The 22,438-nt window shown below is 53.8% G+C and overlaps 1 protein-coding gene across 5 annotated transcripts in view; it reads left to right on the plus strand.

Annotated features, from left to right (window-relative positions):
• Positions 1-483: 483 nt before the first annotated feature.
• Positions 484-22,438, plus strand: part of DOP1B (DOP1 leucine zipper like protein B) — a 76,585-nt gene continuing 54,630 nt past the window's right edge. For 4 of the 5 annotated variants that reach the window (XM_053916918.1, XM_053916922.1, XM_053916929.1 and 1 more), the window contains exons 1-4: positions 484-645; positions 5,376-5,540; positions 20,290-20,471; positions 20,994-21,164. In XM_053916918.1, the coding sequence (XP_053772893.1) occupies positions 5,403-5,540; positions 20,290-20,471; positions 20,994-21,164 (491 nt within the window). In that variant the 5' untranslated portion in view covers positions 484-645; positions 5,376-5,402. Of the gene's footprint in view, positions 646-5,375; positions 5,541-9,077; positions 9,198-20,289; positions 20,472-20,993; positions 21,165-22,438 lie in introns of those variants that run through there. The other variant, XM_053916923.2, reaches the window with a different exon arrangement.

A 22,438-nucleotide genomic window follows, 5' to 3' on the forward strand; every position in this document is an offset into this window, starting at 1 on the left:
TCGGGCAGGCTGATCCCATAACCGAGATTCCCATTCTTTGGGTGTGTCCGGAGAGTTCCGGGTGAGGAGGCCTCCGGGGACAGTCCAACCGACCGCGAGGTCGCAGGCTAGCAGCAGTGCTGGCTGACAGCGACGCCCCCCGTCCGCGGGGAAACGGTGGGAGCGAGCCCCGCCGTCCGCTCGAAAGACCCGCCAACTCGCACTGAGAACCCGCCTCCCAGCCCCTAGGCCGAGGTACCGCCTCCTGATCCGCCCCGGGTCAGGGGCCGGCCTCCCGACCCCTCCCCAAGCGTCCAAGATACACCTGCGTTCAGCCGAGCGAACCGAGGACCCCGGACCTCTTTCTTTCGCCCAATCGAAGCACACCAAGGGCACGCCCCTGGCCCCGCCCTCCCAGAGCCCGTCTTAGCCCCGCCCCACGCACAGAGGGCCCACCCCGACTCCGCCCCCGTGCGCGGATGCTCCGCATCCCGTTCCCGCCCCTCCCCCTGGACACTTGGCCAGCGGGCTCCCGGCGCGGCGCTTCTTCCGCGGTCCCGGCTCCCGGCGGCGCCGCAGCAGCCACAAGCTCTTCCTGCCCGACCAGGCCGGCTACTCTGCGCCGCCCGTGGGCGCGGCCCTCGAGAAAGGCCACCGCTGCTGTGGGTAAGTCGGCCCTGCGTCCTCCGCCACCGGTGGAGCCACGGAGCCCGGGCGTCTCCCGCGGGCCCGCGAGCGACGAGGCGGCGCGGGCGTCCTCCCCGGGCTGCGCAGGGTTCCGGCGGCACCGTGGAGGCGCTCCCGGAGTGTAGGTGGTTCTCAGAGCGCGACCCGGGCCCGCACTGCTGCAGTGCGGGGTGGCTCCCGCGAGGCCGCGCGTGGGCGTGGACTCCGGTCCGGGACCTCGGAGGGGCAGCCCTGGAGGCTGGGCAGGGTCCACTGCTGGTTCCCCTGGCTCCCGGAGGTGCGGGAAGTGCGGCCACGCCCTTGCTGGCCTGGTGCGGCCTCTGGTCTGGTAGGTGGAGGTCAGGTGGGTCATGGCCCTCCAGTCCCTTACCTCTGCCTGCTGACCGCGGAGAAGCTATGCCTTTGTTTGCTGTGCGGTCCTAGTTGGAGGGCTAGGGACCGAGACCTTTATAAAACGACGGCTTTCTTGTTAAGGGAAGACCCCAAAGTCTTCCAGACTGTCCCTGGGAGAAAGAATCTGAGCTGCGGTGCGTGCGTGCTCTCCTCGCCTGGCCCCTGCGTCTTGCAGGATTGCCGGCTGTGGGTGGCGTGGGTGGCCCTTTAGCAGGTATTTCCCTAACCTGGGACAGCTGCCCTACATTTAGGAAAACCTTTGTAGGATTTTTTTTGGTAAGGAGATGGAGGACCCCCATCCGCCCCAGCCTGCTCCCATTAGTGTCTTTAAATTTACCACAGTTTAATTACCACTTTGAAAGACCAAATTCAAAATAATGTGCCCTAGAGTTGGGTAAACCAATTAACCAATTGCACATGAGTGTTTGCAGTAGGCCAAGGGTCGTTATCTATTGATAAGTGTTTGTGCTCGCGGGAGGGTGGCTGTCAGTTTTTCACTGTTTTCCTTTTTATCTAACTCAGAAATGTTCCTTCATATAAGCATCTTTATAATGAATTTCCTTTGGATCTGGCCGTTGATTTTTCCCTTGAACTTGTTTTTGTAAGACATGAAGAATGGGTAAGGTGAGAGATTTTCTGCTGACATTTTAGATTTTCAGACAGATATACCTGGTCAGATGACTCTTGTTTAAGGGAGGGCTCTTCTGTGTGTTTAACTAACTGTTGGTAGGCTGTAGAACTCCACCAGTCTTTGAGCTACAGAGTCTTGCACAGAAAAGGTATTCAGGGTCGAGAGCAAAGTCAATGTCAAAAGAGCGACTGTAAGGGCTGAGCTGTTCATTTTACCTGCAGTATAATGTATTGCAGGCTGAGTGGCTCTGGCCTGGCTGGGACCCTGCGTCTGCCGGGTGTTGCCGTGTGACCTGGGCAGTTTCCAAAGGGCCTGATTCCCGGCATCCTCACCTGGAGGCCAGTGAGACCCTTCTCACGGGACTCGTGTGTTGCATGAGATAAATGCATGCGTAAATGATGGATTTCGCAAGTCTTCCAGGAGACTTCCTTAACAGCATGGTCGCGAATGCCTCATGTTGAAATAAAGGAGCTTGCCTGAGTGACCATTTTCAAACTTCTCCACTGTGCTGTTGGTGACACTGAATAGTATTCCTTCACCTAGCCAAGCATGACATCGACTGCTGCAGTTACCTGCTCTCACCTGGCCGACACCCTCCTTGCCATGAGCGGTGATGCCCCTTTGCCGCCCTCCTAAACACACACGTTACCAGTGACCAGGCTCTTCCTGCCGAGCAGCCGCCCACACCTGTGGGCTCTGAGCACCCTCTGCTGCTGGGTGGGCGTCCTCTGGCCTTGCCTCTTACCAGCGTTGCTCTGTCACTTCAGCTCACCCTCTGTCCCTGTGTGTGCCACATTAAACTGAAATTATGTGTTTAGGTATTTCCCCTTTCGTTGGATGATGAACTGAGAGGGGAACCCAGTCTCCTTCATGTTTCTTTTCCTAGCTCTTAGACACTTTGTAATATAGAGAACAGACAGATGATGCTTGAGATTGCAGTGGTTCCAAGATCCTGGGATTTCACACCTGAAAGTTTCCTGGGGGGGGAAAATAGTTAGGGACTATATATTTGGATATACTGACTTCCTACTTGGCAAAATAAATGACCACCTCTGTTTACCATCCTTAATATTTTTAAAGAATGAAGGCTATTTCAGAAAAAGGGGCAGGCCTTCCCGAGAATGAATGGGCAATGGTGTGGGTGTGTATGCAGAGCACGCTGCGTTTTTGCAGGGAGGCCCCGCATGTGCAAAGGCTCTGGGGCAGGATGAGTCAGTCTTAGGATAAGCAGAGTGCCTCCAAGAGGTAAGTGGAGCCTTGTAGGCCAAGGGATGAATTGGGGGGGGGGGGGTTAGGATTCATTGTACGCTTAATGGGGAGTTTAAACATGGTGGGGGTGTTTTTTGTTTTTCTTAATTTACTGATTATAGAGAGGGAAGGAAGGGAGAGAGAGAGAGAAATACTGATTTGTTTTTGCACTTACTGATGCATTCATTGGTTGGTACTTGTATGTGCCCTGACGGGAGATTCAACCAGTGACCTTGGCGTATCGGATGATGCTCTAACCAACCAGCTACCAGGCCAGGGTATGCATTTGAATGCACGGGAAGAGGCTTCTTGGAGCACTGTGCCAAGTGCGGTGGGGAGGTCAGAGTGAAGGAGATGCACTAGAATTGGGATGCCATGCACAGTGCGGCAGTGGACATGAGAGCCAGTTAGGTCACAGGTGTTTTGGGAGAAGAGCCAACTGGACTTGGGTTGAGTGTGACCAGTGAAGAGGAGGAAGCGTCCAGAGTGATGTGGGTGACAGAGCCACTTTCTGAGGAAAGGAAGACTGGAGAAGGAACATGCCGAGCAGATGGAATCAAGAGTAAAGGGATTTTTTTAAATAGCCTAATAGAGGTGTAATTTACAGACCATAACATTTCATTGGAGTATTCAAGTCAGTGAGTTTTAGTAAGTTTGCAGAGTTGTGCAACCATTGCCATAAGCCAATTTTAGCACATTTCCATTTCCCTAAAAAGATCCTTTGTTTCTATTTGTGGTTACTCCCTGTTCCTACTCCCGCCCGTGCGGCAAGCACTTGCCATGCTGTAGATTCAGCTGTGCTGGGCATTTAATACAAACAGTCAGACGTGGCCTTTGGGACTGGCTTCTGCCACCAAGCGTGTATTTCCCAGGTTCGTCCGTCCTGCAGCTGGTACCAGTACTTTGTTCCTTCGCTTTGCCAGTCAGGAGATGCGTTCCTTCACCAGTGGCCAGTAAACAAGTGTGGCTGGACCACCTTTTGTTGAGGTACACCCGGGAGTCTAGTTTGAGATGCACTAAGTTTGAGACACCTGTGCCCCATCCAGGCAGAGGGGTCAAATAGACATTTGCAGGAATCTGGCCATCAGAGGAGGAGGTTTGGGCGGGTGTTGCAAATCCGTGGGTTATTAGCATGAGGATGGTATTTGTAAGTTACAGGAATGGGGAGATCCCTGAGCAAAAAGAGAGAGAAAACGAGGACCCAAGGCTTGGTGTCTGGAATGACATTTCTACACCTTGTGGAATATTTTTCAGAGTTGTAATTGTTTGAATAGACCAATGGGCTGACTTTCAGATTTTTTCATAGGAAATATTTTTATTTCAAAAAGTGTGTATCGAAGGTATCCTAGAACCTTACAGGATTCTGGACGTGTAAGCCTTCAAAACAAATGCAGGCACAAACCCGCCTACCCTCTGAGGTTGGTCTGGGTGCTGGAGACTGGAGGGAGGGTGTCCTCTGGTACTTAGGAGTCTTAAGTATAGAATACTTCACAATCAGCATTAAATACCATCACTGACTTTTATAACGAAGGGATAAAAACAGAACTTGATGTAAGCGTGCCTGTGCATTGTGTACGTTAGGACGTGTGATGATGGATGTTTTCACAAAGTCAGGTTAGTGCAGCGTTGCCTGGTCTTTGTTCCCATCTGTCACACGGGGCTAAAAACGAGGGGAAGTGGCTGCGTTTGGAGTTGGGATTAGACCGTCTACATCTTGGGCTTTGTAATAGCTACAGCGGTTCATGTATAATGAATGCGTCTAGCCACAGGAAAAGATAAAAGAGTCTACCAAGGCAAGAAGAACAAAACGATGGTTCCTGGGGTCCTGGTGTGACCAACGTGCATCCAGACCCTACCCTCCGGCCCAAAGCTGTGGCGGCAGCACCTGGCGTGCGGCCCAGTGGGTGGCTGGAGTCCAGTAACTGAACAGGCTGTCACACGCCACACTCTTACATCCTCGTGTTTTCTAACATTCTCCCCCACCAGATTCTCTTCTAGAGTATTTCCAGTCCTTTGTTCTAGGAGAGCCGTAGAGGGTTGGACGGCCAAATGGGCTGTTTCCGTAGGTGTTATTAATGCCCTACAGGGGGAGGGGACCTCTGCATTCACAGTTGCCAATCGGCAACAATATGCAGTTAGCCGCTTCGTGAGGTTCGCTCCTAGAACTAATTGTGTCGATGGGGTGGAACTCTAGCGTTTTTGCTTCTGCCTGCTCCGTCAGTACATGATCAGAGCCCTGGAGGCCCGATCTGTTTATCTTTCATGTACCAAAGTGCCTGGTCTGGAAGCCTTGCTAAATATTTGAATTGGATCGCCCGCCCAGGGAGTTTGTGTGCGTCGGTGTTTGCAGACGGACGGGTGTCCTCTAGCTCTGGGCTGGGCACGATTTACGTCCTGGAATAGCTGCCTCATTGGTTTGCCTTTGATTCGCTTTCAGGCACTTACTCTGCTGCAAGAATGTAAGATGGATCCAGAAGAACAGGAACTGCTAAATGACTACAGATACAAAAATTACTCTTCAGTGATCGAAAAGGCTTTAAGAAATTTTGAGTCCTCCAGTGAATGGGCGGATCTTATCTCCTCCCTGGGCAAGCTCAACAAGGTATGTGGGCGGGGCGCGTTTGGATGGCGTGCGGGCCGGGGCACAGCTGCTGTCCTACTTTTTGTGAGGCATTGTCTTATTATCGTAGCACGTGGTAATTATAATAATTAGAAAGTACAGGTGAGAAGAACCACCCACGATTCTGTCACCCGGCGTTACCTGCTGTTCACCTGTCAGTCTGCATACCTCCTTCCAGCTTTTTCCCTGAGCACAGAATTATAGTGTGGGTGTAGAAGGAGAATAGCCCAACAGTCTTTCTCAACAATAAAACTGTCCAGTCACTTATTCAAAGATGAATTGTTCTTCAGGTACTGCCTAGGACTTAATGTCTTTTTCTTCTTTGGCCTACTTTTTTGGCCATTTTACTGCTCCTTGGCAATTCCTGGAAGAATAAAGGATGAAATAAATATTGAAGTCTGCCCAGAAACTGTGTGTGTTTGGATGAGGAAAGGGGCCAGGTGTAGGAAGACCAAAACTGGTCACCTGTGGGCATGACCTTGTGTTCTGGAGAGGAGACCATTGTATTTTTCCATCCCGTTTTGAGGGGGTGGCACAGTAATGGCCAAGCACCGCGGTGGCCGCTGGGACCGCTGGGATCACAGGTAGAAGATACCTGGGCTGGAGGAGGCTGCGCCTGCTCTGTGGCTGTGTGGCTGGGACTGCTGGCCAGGATACCTGACTTTGGAGCCCCAGTGCCGTGTGGGAGTTGGGGGGATGCCCAGCCCTACTCTGCAGCAATCCAGTTCCAGGTCGTAAGTGCGGGGCACTGTAGCAAACCTTGCTAAAGAGAAAGAATTTCTGCATTTACCTCTTCACAGAATAGGGCAGGGAGGGGAGAAGGCTGACCGTGAATCTGCACGTACACGGGGGCTGTCAGGCACAGCACGGAGAGGCAGTTACTGCGTGTAGGCATCGGCCGGGAACTGCGTGGTATCTCGCAAAGTGTATTTGCAACCTGTGGAGGTCATGGCTTGGGCACTGGCTGGAATGGACAGAGGTCAGAAAAGAGCAAATAGGAGCCCAGAGTCTGCTTGTAGAGCTCTAACGCGGGAATCCTCAGGCTGAGACACACTCACTGTCATGCCTGCAGGTGGTGGCTGCAGGTGGCGGCTGCAGGTGGCAGCTGCAGGAGGAAGGGAGAAGCGCTGGAGTGGGATTTAGGCGTATTCAGGTTCTTCCGGATGTTACGCTGTCTTAGTGCTTGGCTCTCCTGGAATCCAGAAATAGCACCTTTGGGAGGTGCATGCGCTCCTTGTTATGTTGAGGTAAAATTCACCTAACGTAAAATTCACCGTTTAACCATTTTGAGTGTATCGTTAAGGGGGTTTTAGGACATTCACGACGTTGTGAAACACCGCTACCTAGTTCCGGAACATCTTCACTGCCCCAAAAGAAAAGCCCCTCCCACCCCTCCCTGCCCCAGCCCCTGGCCCCCACATTTCGTATAAACGGAATCATGCAGTGGGTGGCCTTTTGTGTCCGACTTCTTTCACTTAGCATGTTTTCAGGGTTCATCCGTGTTGTAGGATGTACCGATACTTCATTCCTTTTTATGGCCGAAAGACTTTCCATTGTAAGGACAGACGTGGTGGTTTATACATTTATCCGGTGACCTTTGCATTTCCACCTCCAGGATGTTTAGTATTCTGTGAACATTTGGGTACAAGTTCTTGTTTGGACACCTGCCCTCACTTCTTTGGAGCATAGACCTGGGAGTGTTATCAAGTCAGTTGTGACCCTTCCTTAAGGAGTTCAAAGCACTGGCCAGCCATCCATTCATTCAGTAGCTAATGGAGCGCTTCCAACAGGCCAGTATTGTTCCAGGTATCAGGGTGCAGCAGAGAACAAAACCACCAAGACCCTGCCCACATTCTGGTGGGGGCCAGGGGCTGTGGTCCTAGCTAGATGAGCATTGTGGGAACAGAAAAGGGAGGGGCAGCAAGTGCTGGGGGGACGATGTGATACTGAACGGGGTTATCAAGGAACACCTTGCTGAGAAGGCACCATTGGGTCAGGTTCAGAGGGTCTGGTGTGTCTGAGGCCAGTGAGGTCATGGAGCAGGCGAAGGGCGGGGGAGAGCAGAGGAGACGGGGCCACAGAGGCAAGGGGCAGGGAAGGCTCCTGATTGTGTGGGTCCTTCAAAAGAGAGTCTGACAGTGGCCACGGGGTCTGCAGGGAGCCCTAGGGCGAGCTGAGCAGAGGAGCTGGCCTGGCTTCCCTTCCAGCGTGCTAGAAGCCTCTGGAGCTGCTCTGCTGGGGTAGCAGAGGGAGGGGCCAGGCGAGGCAGAGACAGGAGTTCAGGTTCAGGAGCTGCTGCTGTGAGGGGCGGTGCTTTGGGGCAGGGTTTGGGCTCGAATACACATTATAGCCTCACACTTCGCAGCTGTAGGTGACAGGGTTTGCTCGTGGATCAGGTGTGAGATGTGAGAAAAAGAGGAGTCAAGTGTGACTCCCAGGTTTCTGCCCAGGATTTCAGGAGGCTGTAGGTGTGGCCCCGAGGGAGGGCCGGAGACTGGGCCTCACGTAGGGACAGGTTAGTGTGAGGCATCTGGTAGGTGTGCGAATGCTGTTGCATAGGAGTTGTGGTGGATAAACATTTAAAAAGACAGCCCTTTGCTATAGCTGGTACCTGGTTCCATGCAGCCCTGCTCCGGTGTCCTGTTGCCTTGCACCTCTTGTCCTGGTGCTGTGACCGGCAGCGAGTGGGAGCAGCCCCCTTGAAGAATTTGCACGACATCAGTGGGGTGAGGGTGATGGTGACACGGCCCCTCCCTCAGCCCTGCCCGGGAGGGGCGACACTCACCGAGAGTACTTGGTGAGCTCAGGACCTGCCACACGCTGCCACGTTGCCCTCTCTGCCCGTCTCGAGGCCGGCCCCAGACGGGGCACCTGGTGCACTGTCAGAGCCAGCAGGCAGCACGGGGGTCCGACCCTGGCTGCCCGGCTGCAGAGCCCAGCCCATGAGCTTATTTCATGTCAGGGCCTGCGGGGCTCACGGAAGGGGGCAGGGTGTACCTCTTCGCTGTCAGGGCACTGGGTTCTTTATCCAAGTGAGGTAGGTGCCATTACTAGCACCATTTCACTGCTGGAGGTTAACTCGCCCAGTGTCATATGGCTGTGGTTTTTATGGGTTGAATTATATGCAAAAAAAAAAAAAAAAAAAGTTGAAGTCCTAACCCCCTGTCCCTCAAATAGGACCTTATCCCATTTTTGGGTCTTTGCCGAGGTGACCGCGTTAAAATGAGGTCATGTAGGGTGGCTCCTGCGCCAGTGTGATTGGTGTCCTTGTGAAAAGGGGAGGCCACCGCCAGAGGATGGCGCAGAGATCGTGGTGACGCAATTATAAATCAAGGAACCAGAGACAGCTGACCGGCTGAAGCGAGAGGAGCCACCTGGAACAGATCCTCCCTCGCAGCCTTGGGAGGAACTGGCCCTGCCCCCAACTTGATCTTGGACGTGTGGCCTCCAGACTGTGAGACAGCACATTTCTGTTGTCGTGCTCGCTGGGCGGCGCTCTGTGACAGCAGGCCTAGCAAAGTGCCACAGTGGTGGAGCCAAGACAGGGACACCTGGGTGCTGGGGCGGCAGCAGTGAACACCGAGTTCCTGCTCTGAAGGAGCGTGAGGCTTGGTGGCAGGAGACAGACGACAGATAAAGGTGTGATGTCAGGTGCTGAACGCTACGGGGAAGAGTGAACCAGGGAAGTCGGGCAGCGAGGAAGGAGGATGGGGTGCTGTTGAGACAGAGGGCTCTCCGATAACATGACATTTGAGCCGAGGGCGGGGTGCAGCGCACAAGCTGGTGAGCTGGCTGGGAGACCATCTGGGGCGTGGGCTCACGTCCAAGGTACAGTGGGGGAGGGCGTGGCTGGGCGGACAGGTGACAGGACGTGAGGGAGGAGAGGTAGCCAGGGCCCATCACGGGTTTGTGCTGGGAGGGAGGGAAGCCCTGGAGCTGCCAGGAAAGCCTTGAGCCAGGTGACTGCTGCCTTACCTGTGACGAGAGCCCCTGGGCGGCGGGAGGGGGATGAGGTTTGAGAATGGATTTCTGGAGCCCGCACGGATAGGGTCATATTCGCTCAACTGTGCATCTGACCTTCCAGCCACCCCCTCGCTGAGTGTTTTCAGCAGACCCGGTGCGTTCTGAGCGGCAGGAACCCCGTGCTGTACCGAGCCCGGGCCGGAACTGTGCCTGCGGAAATGAAGGATGGCACAAGTGGGGCGAGTCTGTGCATCTGGAAACCTTCTCACCAAGGCTTCCTTCCAGGAACGGCGTTCAGGCTCCTAGATGAAACCCCTTTTCTGCTGCCTCTGTTCAGCACCCTCAGTTTCATAAGTGATCAGAGAGCAGGCGGCAGGCACAGCACAGGAAACGGGGGTCCTGGGCATCCTGTTTCGGCTTCTGAAGCCACTGCTTCATTGCAGACCCCTCCTTTTTACAGCAGAGCCCCCTGCGTGCGCCTTTCAGACTGTGCTGTGGCACCAGGGGAAGTGGTGCCCAGGGAAGTGGCACTGAGGGAAGAGACGGGAGGGAGCTTGGGGGCCGGGCCTATGCAGGTCAGCTCCAGTACCATGTCTCCCCAAAACCTCTATGAGTCTGAACTGGACCCCGATTTTCACCCGAGCACCAATCAACTACTTGGTCTGTTAAATAGTATTGGTTCAGACAAAGTGTCCTGAGTGTGGGGTCTGTGTGAGTTTGCACGGCTACCATGACACAGGACCACAGACAAGGGACTTCCCAGACAGTCACTGGGTGACTCGCTCTCTGTTCCAGAGGCTAGAAGTCCGAGGTGAAGGTGTCAGCAGACTCCGTGTCTGGTGAGATCCCACTTCCTGGTTCAGAGACTGTGTCCTCTCTCTGGGGTCTCTCTCACAAGGACACTCGTCCCATTCATGGGGGCTCCGCCCTCCTGACCCCCCTAGCGGCCCCACCTCCAAATCCATCACACCAGGGGACGCAGACATTCAGGCCATAGCTCGAGGACCCTCTGTGCCCCGTCAGATCTGCTGGACGGGTGGACACGGATTTGGACAGATGAATTGTTTCTCCAGTACTCTAATGACAACAACTTGTCCAGCAGCACTGAGTTTATGGATAAGGGAAGGGACTTTGTGGCCCACTTTCATTTTATAAGTTTTGTCCAGAAAGTTATGAAGCTGGAAATGTCATGTGAGGCCATGGTAAGGGAGGTGCTGTGGACCAAATTGAGTGCCCCCCCTAAATTCCTGTGCTGACGCGCCAGCCCCCGGTGTGACTCTCTCTGGCACACAGTAGGTAGGCGAGGTTAAATGAGGTCACAAAGGCGCAGCCCTCATCTGATAGGACCGTGGCCTTATGAGAGAGAGAGACAGGTCAGTCGCTCCCTCTCATAGGACCCAGCTGGAGGGCACCCCTCTGTCAGCCAACACCTTGACCTTGGACTTCCAGGCTCCTGAACCGTGAGAAGTAAACGTCTGTTTAAGCCCCCCGTCTGAGGTCCTCAGTTACTACTGCAGCCCAAACAGACTACTACTCATAAATTAAATTTGGCTGTTTTTAAAAAGGACAATTGATTGAACGTGAATACCAATGTTCAAGCTTTTATTTGAGTCAAATGTAGACACTTCTGTTTATTTATCTTTTTACAATGGTCTTTAGTTTGTAGCTCTATCGACATACAGGAAGCTCCGCACACATGTAAAGAGTGTAACTTGATGGGTTTGGACGTGTATTTCCCTGCGACTCCATCACTGCAGGAAGACAGTGGACGTGTAGCTGTCACCCCGAGAAGCTTCCTGGTGCCCTTTGTAGTCCCTCCTCCCGCCCTGCTCCGGTCCCCTGGCAACCGCGGGGCTGCTTTCTTCGCTACAGATCAGTGTGCGTTTTCTAAATTTTGTAGGAGCAGAATCACGCAGGATGTTCTCTCTCTCATCCGGCTTCTCTCACTCAGCAGAGCTGGTCTCAGTCGTTCTCAGAGTCATCCAAGTTGTGTGTGCCGACAGTTCACTTCTTTTTATTGCTGAGCAGGGCTCCGGGGAAGTACTCCGTTTGTTTACCCATCTCCCCGTTGATGGACGTTGGGTTGCTTCCAGCGGGTACACACTCGCTGAACTCCAGTTCTCGCACGCGGTCAGCAGCACCGGCGTGGGCAGTCTCTCTCTTTCAGCCGGTCGGGGTATTGTCATCGCTGCTTGCGGCTTTTGCTTTTCCCAGATGACTGATGACTAGCGTTAGTTGTGATTATGGTAAATCTGTATTAATCCTGTAGAAATACAACACATAGGAACCATAAAAATCTTCACTGTTTCATTGTAACAGCCTAAGTTTGGCAGCGACCCTTCGTGGGGTGTCCCAGGTGACCTGGGCTTTCAACAGAGTAAATGCTCACGGCAGACGAAGGGGCAGGAAGGGCAGACAGAGCAGTTCGTCTACGGCGCTCTCAGCCCTGCGTGTGCGCATGCGTGTGTGAACGGACGCGATCTAGAAGCTCTTCATTGTTGGACTGGTTTACTTCCAGGGTTTCATAACTCTAAACGAAGCTCTCGTGACCGTTTTCCACACGTGCAGATTTCGTCAAGGTTTAATGCCAGAGGGGGAGTCCCTGTGTCGTTGGTCGTCGAGGGGAACCTTTGGACACGCGAGTCTGTGTGTGGGCTTCATTCCAACCCACTAGCGTGTCTGCGTTGGTGCCAGAGGCAGTGTGGTGCGGCTGTGCTTCCTGACGTCCTTACCTGGCAGGACCAGGTTCTGAGCCCAGACTCGTTCCTCACCTGTTTCAGAATCTTTCTACCATTCCCGGCTCATTGTCTTCCAGACTGACTTTGGAATCACTTGGAAGGCCCACAAGTCTTTTGGGGGTCGAGTGCATTAGGTAACAAGAATAGAGGATTTGGGGGAGAAGTGCCATCATTATACAGCTGGGCCCTCCCACGGAGAAGTGTGGGAGCTCTCTTCATTGATTAAAAATTGTTCGCTCGCGTCCCTCAGGACTTAGTTGTTCTTCTTCCGTAAGTCATTCCTGTTTCTAAAATGCATCAGATGTTCTATACATGTATGTGTGCTCTTTGGAATGGGGTTGTTTTCCACTGTACGTTACAACTGCTTGCTGGCATGTAGGAAACCATCCATTTATGGAATCTGGAAACTAGCCATCTTTGTGAATTTTTCCCCTAGGTTTTTCAGCTGATTGCCTTGAGTTCTTCAGGTAGACAGGCATACCATCAACCAATTTACTGAGTCTGTGTTTTTTTCTCACGTTGCTAGCATTTTCCGGAACAGTTTAAATAATGACGATACTCTCAGTGTCTTTGTTGTTGCAGTAGTGTTAGCCGCTGTAACAAAGAAGTCCAAAACTTCAGTGCCACCAATAGGGTGGAAGTTGATTTCCCGTTCTGGCCTCAGTTCCGCGTGGTGCTCCAGACTGGGCGGCGCTCTTCTGTGTGGCCACTGCACGGGCCCAAAGCGGGGACTCTGCCGTCCCTAACACACTTTGCAGGCGGCTCCATTCACTGCCCCCCCCCCTCCACGGGCAGAGGGAATCATGCGGAGGCCTTGATGGCAGTGGAAGTAACACATGCCATCACGGGAGAAAGCCGTGCCCTGGCCAGGCAGCCGTGCCAGCTACACCCCATCCCAGGGAAGGGCAGCCTGGGGTGCATTGTCCCCACCCTGCGTGCACTTATTTTTATGGGCATGCCTCTAGTGCGTTACCATTATCTCAACCCTGCAGGCCCCCTCATGTTCCTGTCTCATCAGGGGTCAGTTTATTCCTTGTTTATTAACCAGAATAGCTTCTTATCCCCATATAGCAAGAAACGCATGCTGTCCATTTCGGTACCTGACCCGTTTGGAAATAACTGAATCACTTTTTTCTAAGAACACAATTCTGCCTTACCTGGTACCCTCCCCTCGTGCTTCTGGTGATGAGCGTACTCAAGCCTGACTCTCCCAGTGCTTGGCTTGGGTGCCACACAGAGGAAGGAACACTGAGCTTGTAAGCAGAGTACATGGGTTCAAGTTCAGGGTCACCACTTCTGTGTTTGGGGCTGCTGTAGAGGAGGGCTGCTCGGCCTCTGCACTGGGGACGTCTGTGACCGGGGATCGGGGGTACTGCCTGTGCACAGGAGGGTGTTTGTCAGCGTCCTGGCCTCTGTCCACTAGATGCTGCCCCCTCCCCACTGTAACATCCAGAGGCATGGCCAGGAGGCCCCTCTGTAGACTTCTGGTTGTGAGTGACACATTCCTTCAGTCAGACTTGTGTAGCTGGATGGCCGATTCTTTAGAGCTGGAAGCGTTGTAACCGAGCCGGCGACCCTGGACCTCCCGGTGCCCACTGGAGCCCGCCCCTCCTGAGGGCGGATGCAGGCAGCACACTTGCTCCTTGACAGTAAAGAAGCCTGTGCGTCCTTCAAAGGTGCAGGGTGTCCTGTGCTGACCTGTGCCCTCGCCGTCTGCACGGCGCGGTCCTGGCTGGCGCTGGGCTTTTCCAGAGAGACTGCAGAGGGTTTTCTGTCTCCACCCTGAGTACGGAACCTTCGTTGTCTTCCTTGGGAGGTCGTGTTCTTCCAGCACTTGCTTTGTGCCAGCCGCACAGTCTGCCTCCTGGTTCTCCGTGTCCTGGGCAGTTTTACAGCTGCTGGTGTTGGAGAGAAGAGCCAGCTTTGGGCTTGAGCTGATCTGGAGGGAGCCAGGCTTTCCTGCCACGCTCACGGTTCCTGTGTGCCTTGTCAGTGGCCCCTTGCCCCCAGCCCCGAGAGCTGGTGCACCCACTTCTATGTAGACAGCTTGTCTGGGGGCAGGGCACGCAAAGCACAGGTCAGATGCGGATCAGATTGAGCAGGTGGTGCAGCCTGGAGAGGCGTGTTCTCACCTCTCACCTTGAGACTGAGTTGACCCTAGTTAGGGTCTGGTGCCTGAGCCCCTGGGCTGGCCAAACCAGAGCGCCCCCCGGCTGGGGGGGTGGGGATGAGGGCCGAGCTCTAGCAGCTACTCCGAATCCTTCCCGATCTAGCATTGAGGATCGGGAAGGGCTGCTAGGGGTGCTCTACAGAAGGCTGCTCCACCCAGGAGGGGATGAGATTTAGTCTCATTTAGCTAGTTCTGTTCTTCTGCGTGTAAGCTTGCAAGAATATTGAGTTCCATGGAGGAGTTTTGGAGATTGTTTGAAATTTCTAATGAGAATCTGTCCCCAGGATTCTCTTCTGGCTCTGAATTTAACAAGTTGATGTGCAAAATAGTAGGCTTTGGTTGGCTTGTTAAATATATCACTTGTATGTGAATTACAATTTGTTTAAGCAAAAGCAGAAAAATAACAGTTTCAACCGTGCTGAGAGTTGACTGATCGCCTGCCCCGCGTGCAGTACAGTGACGTTTTAGTTGGTGACATTTTTGAGAAGGAAGCCCCTTGTTTACAGAGGAGTCAAACAGGTGTTGGTCCCCGGTTAAACAAGAGCTGAGCTCAGTGGCCGCCTGTGAAACCCAGCCCCACCTCGCCTGCCTCTCCATCCCCCACCCCCCACCCCCCACCCCCAAGCAGGCAAGGTGGCCAAGCCACTTGACCCTCTGCCATCAGTGCCTGGTGTACTTTCACGTGGGCAGCCCTGGCCAGTCCTTTTATTACTCAGAGTCTGTTCTGTCTTCATTCTCTCCGGGAGGGTGTTATTGGTGGCTCTTGGCAAAGACTTAATGAGTGTTCAAGCTGCTACCAGCTGGCCCGGCTTACTCTCTGCACCACTCCGTGTGGGGGCATGAGACGAGCATCGCTGTGAAGCTGACCGACCTCTAGGAGGAAGGCACGCGCTAGTTTTCCATTCACTCGTTCACTCTAGGAGAGGCCTGCTTGTCAATCAGCTGCTTCCGTTTCTTCACGGACAGATGAGGTCCTGTGCCCTGAACTCCGCACCTTCGCTCTGCTTTGCACTCTGCTGGGAACTCCAAAGGAAACGTTTAAACTTTTATGTTACAGGCTTCAACATTTGAAACTCAAAGAGAGTTTTTCCCACCCATATTGTAAAATTGCCTTTTAAAAAATTTTAATTGTGATAAAATACACAAAAAATGTATCATCTTAACCATTTTAGGTAAAATGTACATAACATAAAATGTATTGAATCCGTTTTTGAATTATTTGAAGGGTATTAAATTACTTTTTGAGTCCATGGTCCACCCTTGTGGGGTTTTTAACCATGTTTCTTACGTGGACCCATTCCAAACCCTGCCGAGAGTCCTGGAGAGACCGAGTGTGTGATGAGCGTGTGATGATCGTGTGATGTCCCAGTGACACCAAGTGAAACCAGCACCGTCTGGGTGGAGCAAACGAGACACTTCCTGGTCTCTAGTAATAACGCTCGGATGTGGTTCAAACCTTTTTTTCAAGTTTTTATTTTGTATTTTATTATTTTGTTTTAAGGTCCCCCTGCTGAGCCCATGAATACAATGAGATTAAAAATATTGTAATTATATCTTAATTATAGCTCAAGAAATGCTTTAAAAATAATATGGTGCCTGAGTAAAATAAATGAGGAAGTTTAATTTCCCGTTTAATTATAGTTTCTTTTTTCTGTTTAGCCCTTTAAAAAGTGATTTTGAAACCAGGGCCATTTTCTCCTTCCCAGTCCATTTGTTCTTTGAGGTATTTATTCTGTAGTTGTACAAAGCATCATATCTTTTATTTTTTTTGAAATTATATATCGTTTTTATTCAGTGTCCAGTCCCTGTGGATTTCTGGTTTCCTGAAAAACAACCCAAACAATGGAACTTCCCTGGAACTATTCTCTGCACTTTTTCCCCCTGGAGAAGGGTCCTCCCAAAGCAAAGCACAGGGTGGAGGCTGGAAAGCAGGGGCGCTGGTCCGGGCTCCCACGCTGGCTGCTCTTGAACACCTGGCAGGGGGTGCGGGGAAACCGGGGGCTTTCGGGCACCAGGAGGTGGCACTCAGTTCAGGGTGGCTATTTTGCTAACGAAGGGTTAAAACTCATACTCAGCAGAGGCTGAACCAAGCCCCTGGGTCCCTTCAGAACTTGTTAGAAGGAGTTCTGTTTCCGCAGGTCTGGGAGGAGTTTGTAGTTCAGTCCAGTGTGCGACCACCACTCACGAGTTTGTGGTTCTTGCGCTCACCGACGAGCACAGTGGCAGGAAATGCGGCACTCGTTTCTTTTTTCTTTCCTGGCGGCGGTGAAATACCATCCCATTTTCAGGAGCTCAGTTCAGTGGCAGTCGCATCGTCGTGCAAGCATCCCACTGTCCACCTCTGGAACTTCTTCACCTTCCCAGGCTGAAACTGCGTACCCCATAAACACGAGCACCCTGCCCCCAGCCTCCGGCACCCAGGATTCCGCTTTCTGTGTCTATGAATCTGACTGCTCCAGGGACCTCGTGCAGCATTTGTCCCTTTCGGACTGGCCGGCTTCGAGTAATGTCTTCAGGGTTCATCCCTGTTGCCGCAGGTGTCGGAACGTCCTTCCTTTCCAAGGCCGAGTCATGTCGCACTGTGTGGACCACATCTCGATTATCCATCACCCTTCAGTGGGCACCTGGGTTGTTTCCCACCATTTTGGCTGTTGAGATTGATGCTGCCGTGAACGTGAGTGTGCAGATCACGTGTTCCAGCGGGGTGGCTGGGTCTCGTGGTGACTGGATAAGCAAATCAAGTGTGTCCATTTTGGAGGGGCCGCTGCGTTATTTTCTGTGTCCGCTTGTGAGCCGCAGGGCCTCACACTCAGTTTCAGAGCCTCCCTGGCCTGGCTGATCTGAGTAGAACATTTTCTTTTTCCAAAGCAGCAGTGGCTGTGGGCGTCACGCTCGACTCCCCCTCTCAGAGAGGGTGCAGCAGAACCCCTCCAGCTTCCTGCTGTCTTTGGGAGCCCGGCGGGGGGCTGGCCACCCCCGTGCCCCTGCCCAGGCACATGAGCTGACCGCTCACAGGTTGAGCAGCTTCCAAATCAAGGGTGCTGAGTGAAGAAGCCGCATGGCCCAACCAGCACTTGGAGTTCGGAGTTCCCAGCAGCCGGAGGGAGGGAATGAATCATGAGCTAACTCCCATGCTCTTTGAAGTTTGCCCTAAAAATACGACGTTCCCCTAAGGCTGTATGCTAGCCATCTGTGGGGCTAAAGAAAAGGTCTCATAAAGGCAGACAATTGGGGGGCCAGACTTGTGGTGGCCTTTACCACTGACCAGGTGCATCTGGTTCTTCCTTGGTGGTCTGGCCCGTAAGCTTCGGGACAGAGAAGGAGGTGGCGGGGAAGAGAGCACCTTTTCTAATGGACCACAAGGTGGGCTGGGGTTCATGCAGGCGTGTTTGTGAGATGCTACTCGGTACTGCTCCCATAGAAGGCGTTTCACTGGGGCCCGAAATCCCATTCCCTGCGTGAATTGTCACCCTGGGGAGTAGCAGTTCCTTCTGGGGGACTCCTGTTCCCAGCAGTGCTTTTGATTTCTGTACATGGAAAGCATTTTCACCTGGTGATGCTAACTTCCAGTCTTACAACTTGCAAAGTCTGTTTCCCTTTTCTTTTATTTCTTCTTTCCTTCCTTCCACTCTCTCTCCCTCTTTTTTCCATCCGTACCCAAGGACATGCTCATTGATTTTAGAGAGAGGGGAAGGGAGGGAGAGAAACACTGATCATACAGGAGGGAGAGGTTGCCTCCTGCATGTGCCCTGACCCAGGACTGAACCTGGAGCCCAGGTGTGTGCCCTGACTGGGAACTGAACCCACAGCCTTCCGCTTTGTGGGAGGACGCTGAACTGACCGAGCCTCACTGGCCAGGGCACAAAGTGTTTCTCCAGAAACTCTCCCGTTAAGTATCACCTCCAGAGCCAATGCCAGGAGTGGCACGTGGTGTTCTGCTCATTGCGCTCATCCGGTTGCCACGTCTAACTTCAGAAGGGCAGAGGAATGAGACGGGCGGGTCCCAGACAGGTGGCCACCACAGCAGGAGTCACATTGTTGGCGCCTCAGATGCCCTGAGGGCACCCTGAGCAGAAGTGCCACTTGGGAAGGCCTGACGAGCAGCAGCTTTGTCCTGCCAAAGTACTGCAAGGTTCTCTCTGCCACTCTTGAGTTACCGACAAAGCCCGGACCACGTTCCCGGTAGGCCAGCCGTGCCACAGAAGTTGCTTTCTAAGCGCCGTGTCCGCAGGACTGACCGGGGTTCCTGTCGTTGAAGCTCAGCCGGATGATGGTGACATTGCTCTTGTGCCTGTTTTTCTGTAGGTTTGAAAACGCCCACCACAGAACGCCCTGTTTCCTCTGTGTTTCCCGGTTCGCCTCCTCTCTGCCAGCTCCGTGGGTCAGCTCGCCCTCGCTCTCCGCTGCAGCATGGGTTTTGGTCGCCTCCTCCCTCAGCTGTTTGGTTTTTGGGCCTTTTTGGACATAAGCACATTTAAATATTTTGCTGGCTTTACCTTTGTTTTAAGATATTAAACTCTTATAATGTTTTAGGGTATTTCTTGATGACCTCTAGTTTACCTACTTTTTTAATGTAGTTTTTTTGAATTTGAGAGTTCAGTTAGACCATAGGCTTCTGATGAAAAATGCTCTTTACCTGCTACGTAGTCTCAGTGTTTACTTTAGAGGCGGATCGTTTTGTTTGTTTATAAGAGTACGGTGGTCGTGCCCTGAGACCAGATGTCCGGGGGCTGGCGCCTCTGACTCGCCGACAGCGTGCACCAGTCAGCTGCCCGTTCTGTGACTTCCTCCGGGCAGCCCACCATACTGCAGGCTCAGAGAGCTGAAGACATGGGGAGGGACCCAGACCTGCCCCCGAGGGGCCCGCCCCTAGGTCCCACCGTGCGACTGGTGTGCACTTGGTGCCCATCAGAGGGGAAACTAGACGTGGCAGGCGGCCATCCCACCTCCGAGAGGGGAGGAAGGTCAGCAGGCTGCCCGGGAAGGACGGTGGCCAGGCCCCACATGGACCTGTATCGTCACAGAGTGTGAGGGGGGTGGCGGGACCCTGCTGCGGAGGCTTCACAGTGGCTGTGTTAGGAAGTGCGGCTTCGCCGTGGGGGCGTTCAGTAAATATCAGCGTCAGTTACGTCCACCGTCGTGACCGTGATGGACACTTGGTGTTACGAGACTGAGTCACGAAGCCCCGCCCAGCCGTGGGGCCCTAACCTTGATGACCGGCATTGACTGCTCCCACGCCCAGCAAGCACACCGCCAGGGATGCTATAGCACAGACAAGGCCTGTGTCCTGCTTTGTGGAGCCAACAGGGCTCTGTTTCAGCTGTGGACCCGACTGGTGAAATGCCAGGAGTTACAGCCTAGAAGTGTCCCCACCCTTCTTTTCTGGGGGACCCCCCACTCGGAGCCCCCTGGCTGTGACAGGCGGTTCAGGCTTCTTCCCCTCGCTGGGCAGCACCCAGGGGCTGCCAGGGTGTGCAGGGTCTCCACGGGGCCAGAAGTCCCCCCCTCCACAGTCTGCAGGGTGCCTGCTCTGTGTGGACTGGGGCTGCCCCAGACAGAAGCACATGGCCCTCCCACGCATGGTGCCCAGTGGCCAAGCAGCTGGCCCAACGGTGACGGTCACTTTGAGGGAGACAGTTTTCTCTTGCTCTCGAGTCTGGAGCCTGCCTCATGCCCAACAGTGCTGGAGGCGTCCCTGGCACCGCATCCTGGAGCCTGCCCTGTGCCCGCCAGGCCCTCCCATGCAGTCCCTCCACCCTCTTGTCCTGTCTCATGTCTTGCAGCCACGGTGGCCTGCTGCTGTCTCCCACTGCCACCATCACCACCTTCTCCCTCACGGGTTTCTCCTCCTGCTTTCCAGGCACTTCAGAGTAACCTGAAGTACTCCTTGTTGCCACGGCGGCGCGTCATCAGCAAGAGACTGGCGCAGTGCCTGCATCCCGCTCTGCCCAGTGGTGTGCACCTGAAGGCCCTGGAAACCTATGAGGTCATCTTTAAAATCGTGGGGACCAGATGGCTGGCCAAGGACTTGTTCCTGTACAGGTACGATGGCTTCCCCAGGGCCCCTTTAATTATCCAAGGAACCCGAGCCCCAGTTCTCGAGAACCGTGAAGGGCAAGCTGGTGGGATTCGGAGGGCGGGGCTCACACAGGGAGGCGGCCTCCTGCACACCCTCCCAGAGGCCCGTAGGGGTGTGGCGTGCATGTCACTGGGGGGCCTATCAGGACAGGCAGGCGTCAACGTCTCCAGTTTATTTATGTTTTATTTATTATTATTATTTTTGTCCTCACCTGAGGACATTTTTTCATTGCTTTTAGAGAGAGGGGAAGGCAGGGAGGGAGAGAGAAACATCAGTTAGTTGCCTCCTATATGTGCCCTGACCAGGGATCGAACCTGCAACCTTTCGGTCTGTGGGGTGATGCCCCAACTGACTGAGCCACCCGGTCAGGGCTACATCTCCAGGTCAGGGATACATCTCCAGTTCAGGGGGCCAGCTGGCTGCACACCTAGGACCTCTGAGTACGTGTCTCGTTCATCCCACCTCACCCCTCTTCTTCCCCAAAGCTGCGGGCTGTTTCCCCTCCTGGCGCACGCGGCCATGTCGGTGAGGCCCGTGCTGCTTGGCCTGTATGAGAAGTACTTCCTCCCGCTGCAGAAGCTGCTCCTGCCCAGCCTCCAGGCCTTCATCATCGGCCTGCTGCCTGGCCTGGAGGAGGGCTCCGAGATCTACGACAGGTGGGTCTCAGCCTGCTGACGGCTCCACCCCATCCGGGCAGGGGTGGGGGGTGCAGGGTGCTGTTGTCACCCCCCTGCCTGTGCGGTGTTGTGACGGCTCGGGTGGTTTTCATGACTGTCCATTCAACAAGGTGTCTGCCCGTCCAGGGCTGTGGCTTATGGGGCACGGCCCGTGTCACTCACTCACTCGGTGGCAGCTGAAGGAGCTGTGTTTGCAGGAGGTGCAGGGAGCAGCGGCCAGGCCGCATGGGAAGGGTGGGAGTAGTGGGGCTGGGGTTTGACCTTGTCTTTGGGTGCTGGTTGGTTTGAAGAGAGGAGTGCGAGTTCTGGGCTCTGAACTGTACACTCACTGTAGCTTCACAACTGAGACAACAGGACTCCTCGTTGGGTAGAAGGCTGCTTTGCTGTTAGCCCCAGGTGCCTTGTTCTTGCTTTGCTCTCCGTTGCCTACATTTTAATACCCATTAATTTCTTTCAGAATAAAATGAGGCTTAAAGCTGCATGTATTGATAAAGAAAACTAGCCGGTGTGCTGCGAATGTTGAAGAAGGGGTAGCGTGCGTGGCGTTTGTGACAGCGGAGAGCCCACTGCTGTGGCCGGCGTTCCGGGGAGCGTGCTTTGGGGACCTGCCGCTGAAGGCAGAGGCGGGTGTGGCAGTGTGTGCGTTGCCGTTTGCACTGGGTTTTGTCTGGGTGCTGGTCGTCTTGTGAGTGGGGTCCTGGAGAGAGAGGGGCCCTCCGGGCGTCCTAGACCTGTGGCCGTGGGGATTTGCTATAGGACTCTCTTCCTTGCTTAGGACCATCCTGTCTGCACAGGGGACACAGTGACCCATCTGCCCGACTTGCTGTGACTGCAGACGCTGGGTTGCTTTGCCCCAAATGGGGCCTTTGCTGCGTTGCCCAGAGCTGGGCACAGATACGCTTCGTCCGCCCAGCCCTGAAGGGGAAATCGATGCCTTCAGCTGCCAAGCCATCCCGCGTGCTTCTCCTAAACCTTGGCTGTTACTCAGGCCTCTCCATCTGTGCTCGTTTTCTGAGAGGATGAAACCGCACATCCTCCGCTACAAATAGTTTATGAGACAAAAAGGCTCAGACTACTTTTCAGGGGAACAGAATTCACTTCTAACATCAAAAGCTAGCAGACTTTCTGTCTGGAATGTTTTTGTACGTGCCGAACGGATTATTGAAAAGTCAGCTGGAGACAGTTTGGGTCGTAATAAGAGGGAGAGAGAGGCAGCTGTTCCGAGTGCTAGCCATGTGTCAGATGCTCGTCGG

This window comes from Desmodus rotundus, chromosome 2 (assembly GCF_022682495.2).
Source record: "Desmodus rotundus isolate HL8 chromosome 2, HLdesRot8A.1, whole genome shotgun sequence".
NCBI lineage: Eukaryota > Metazoa > Chordata > Mammalia > Chiroptera > Phyllostomidae > Desmodus > Desmodus rotundus.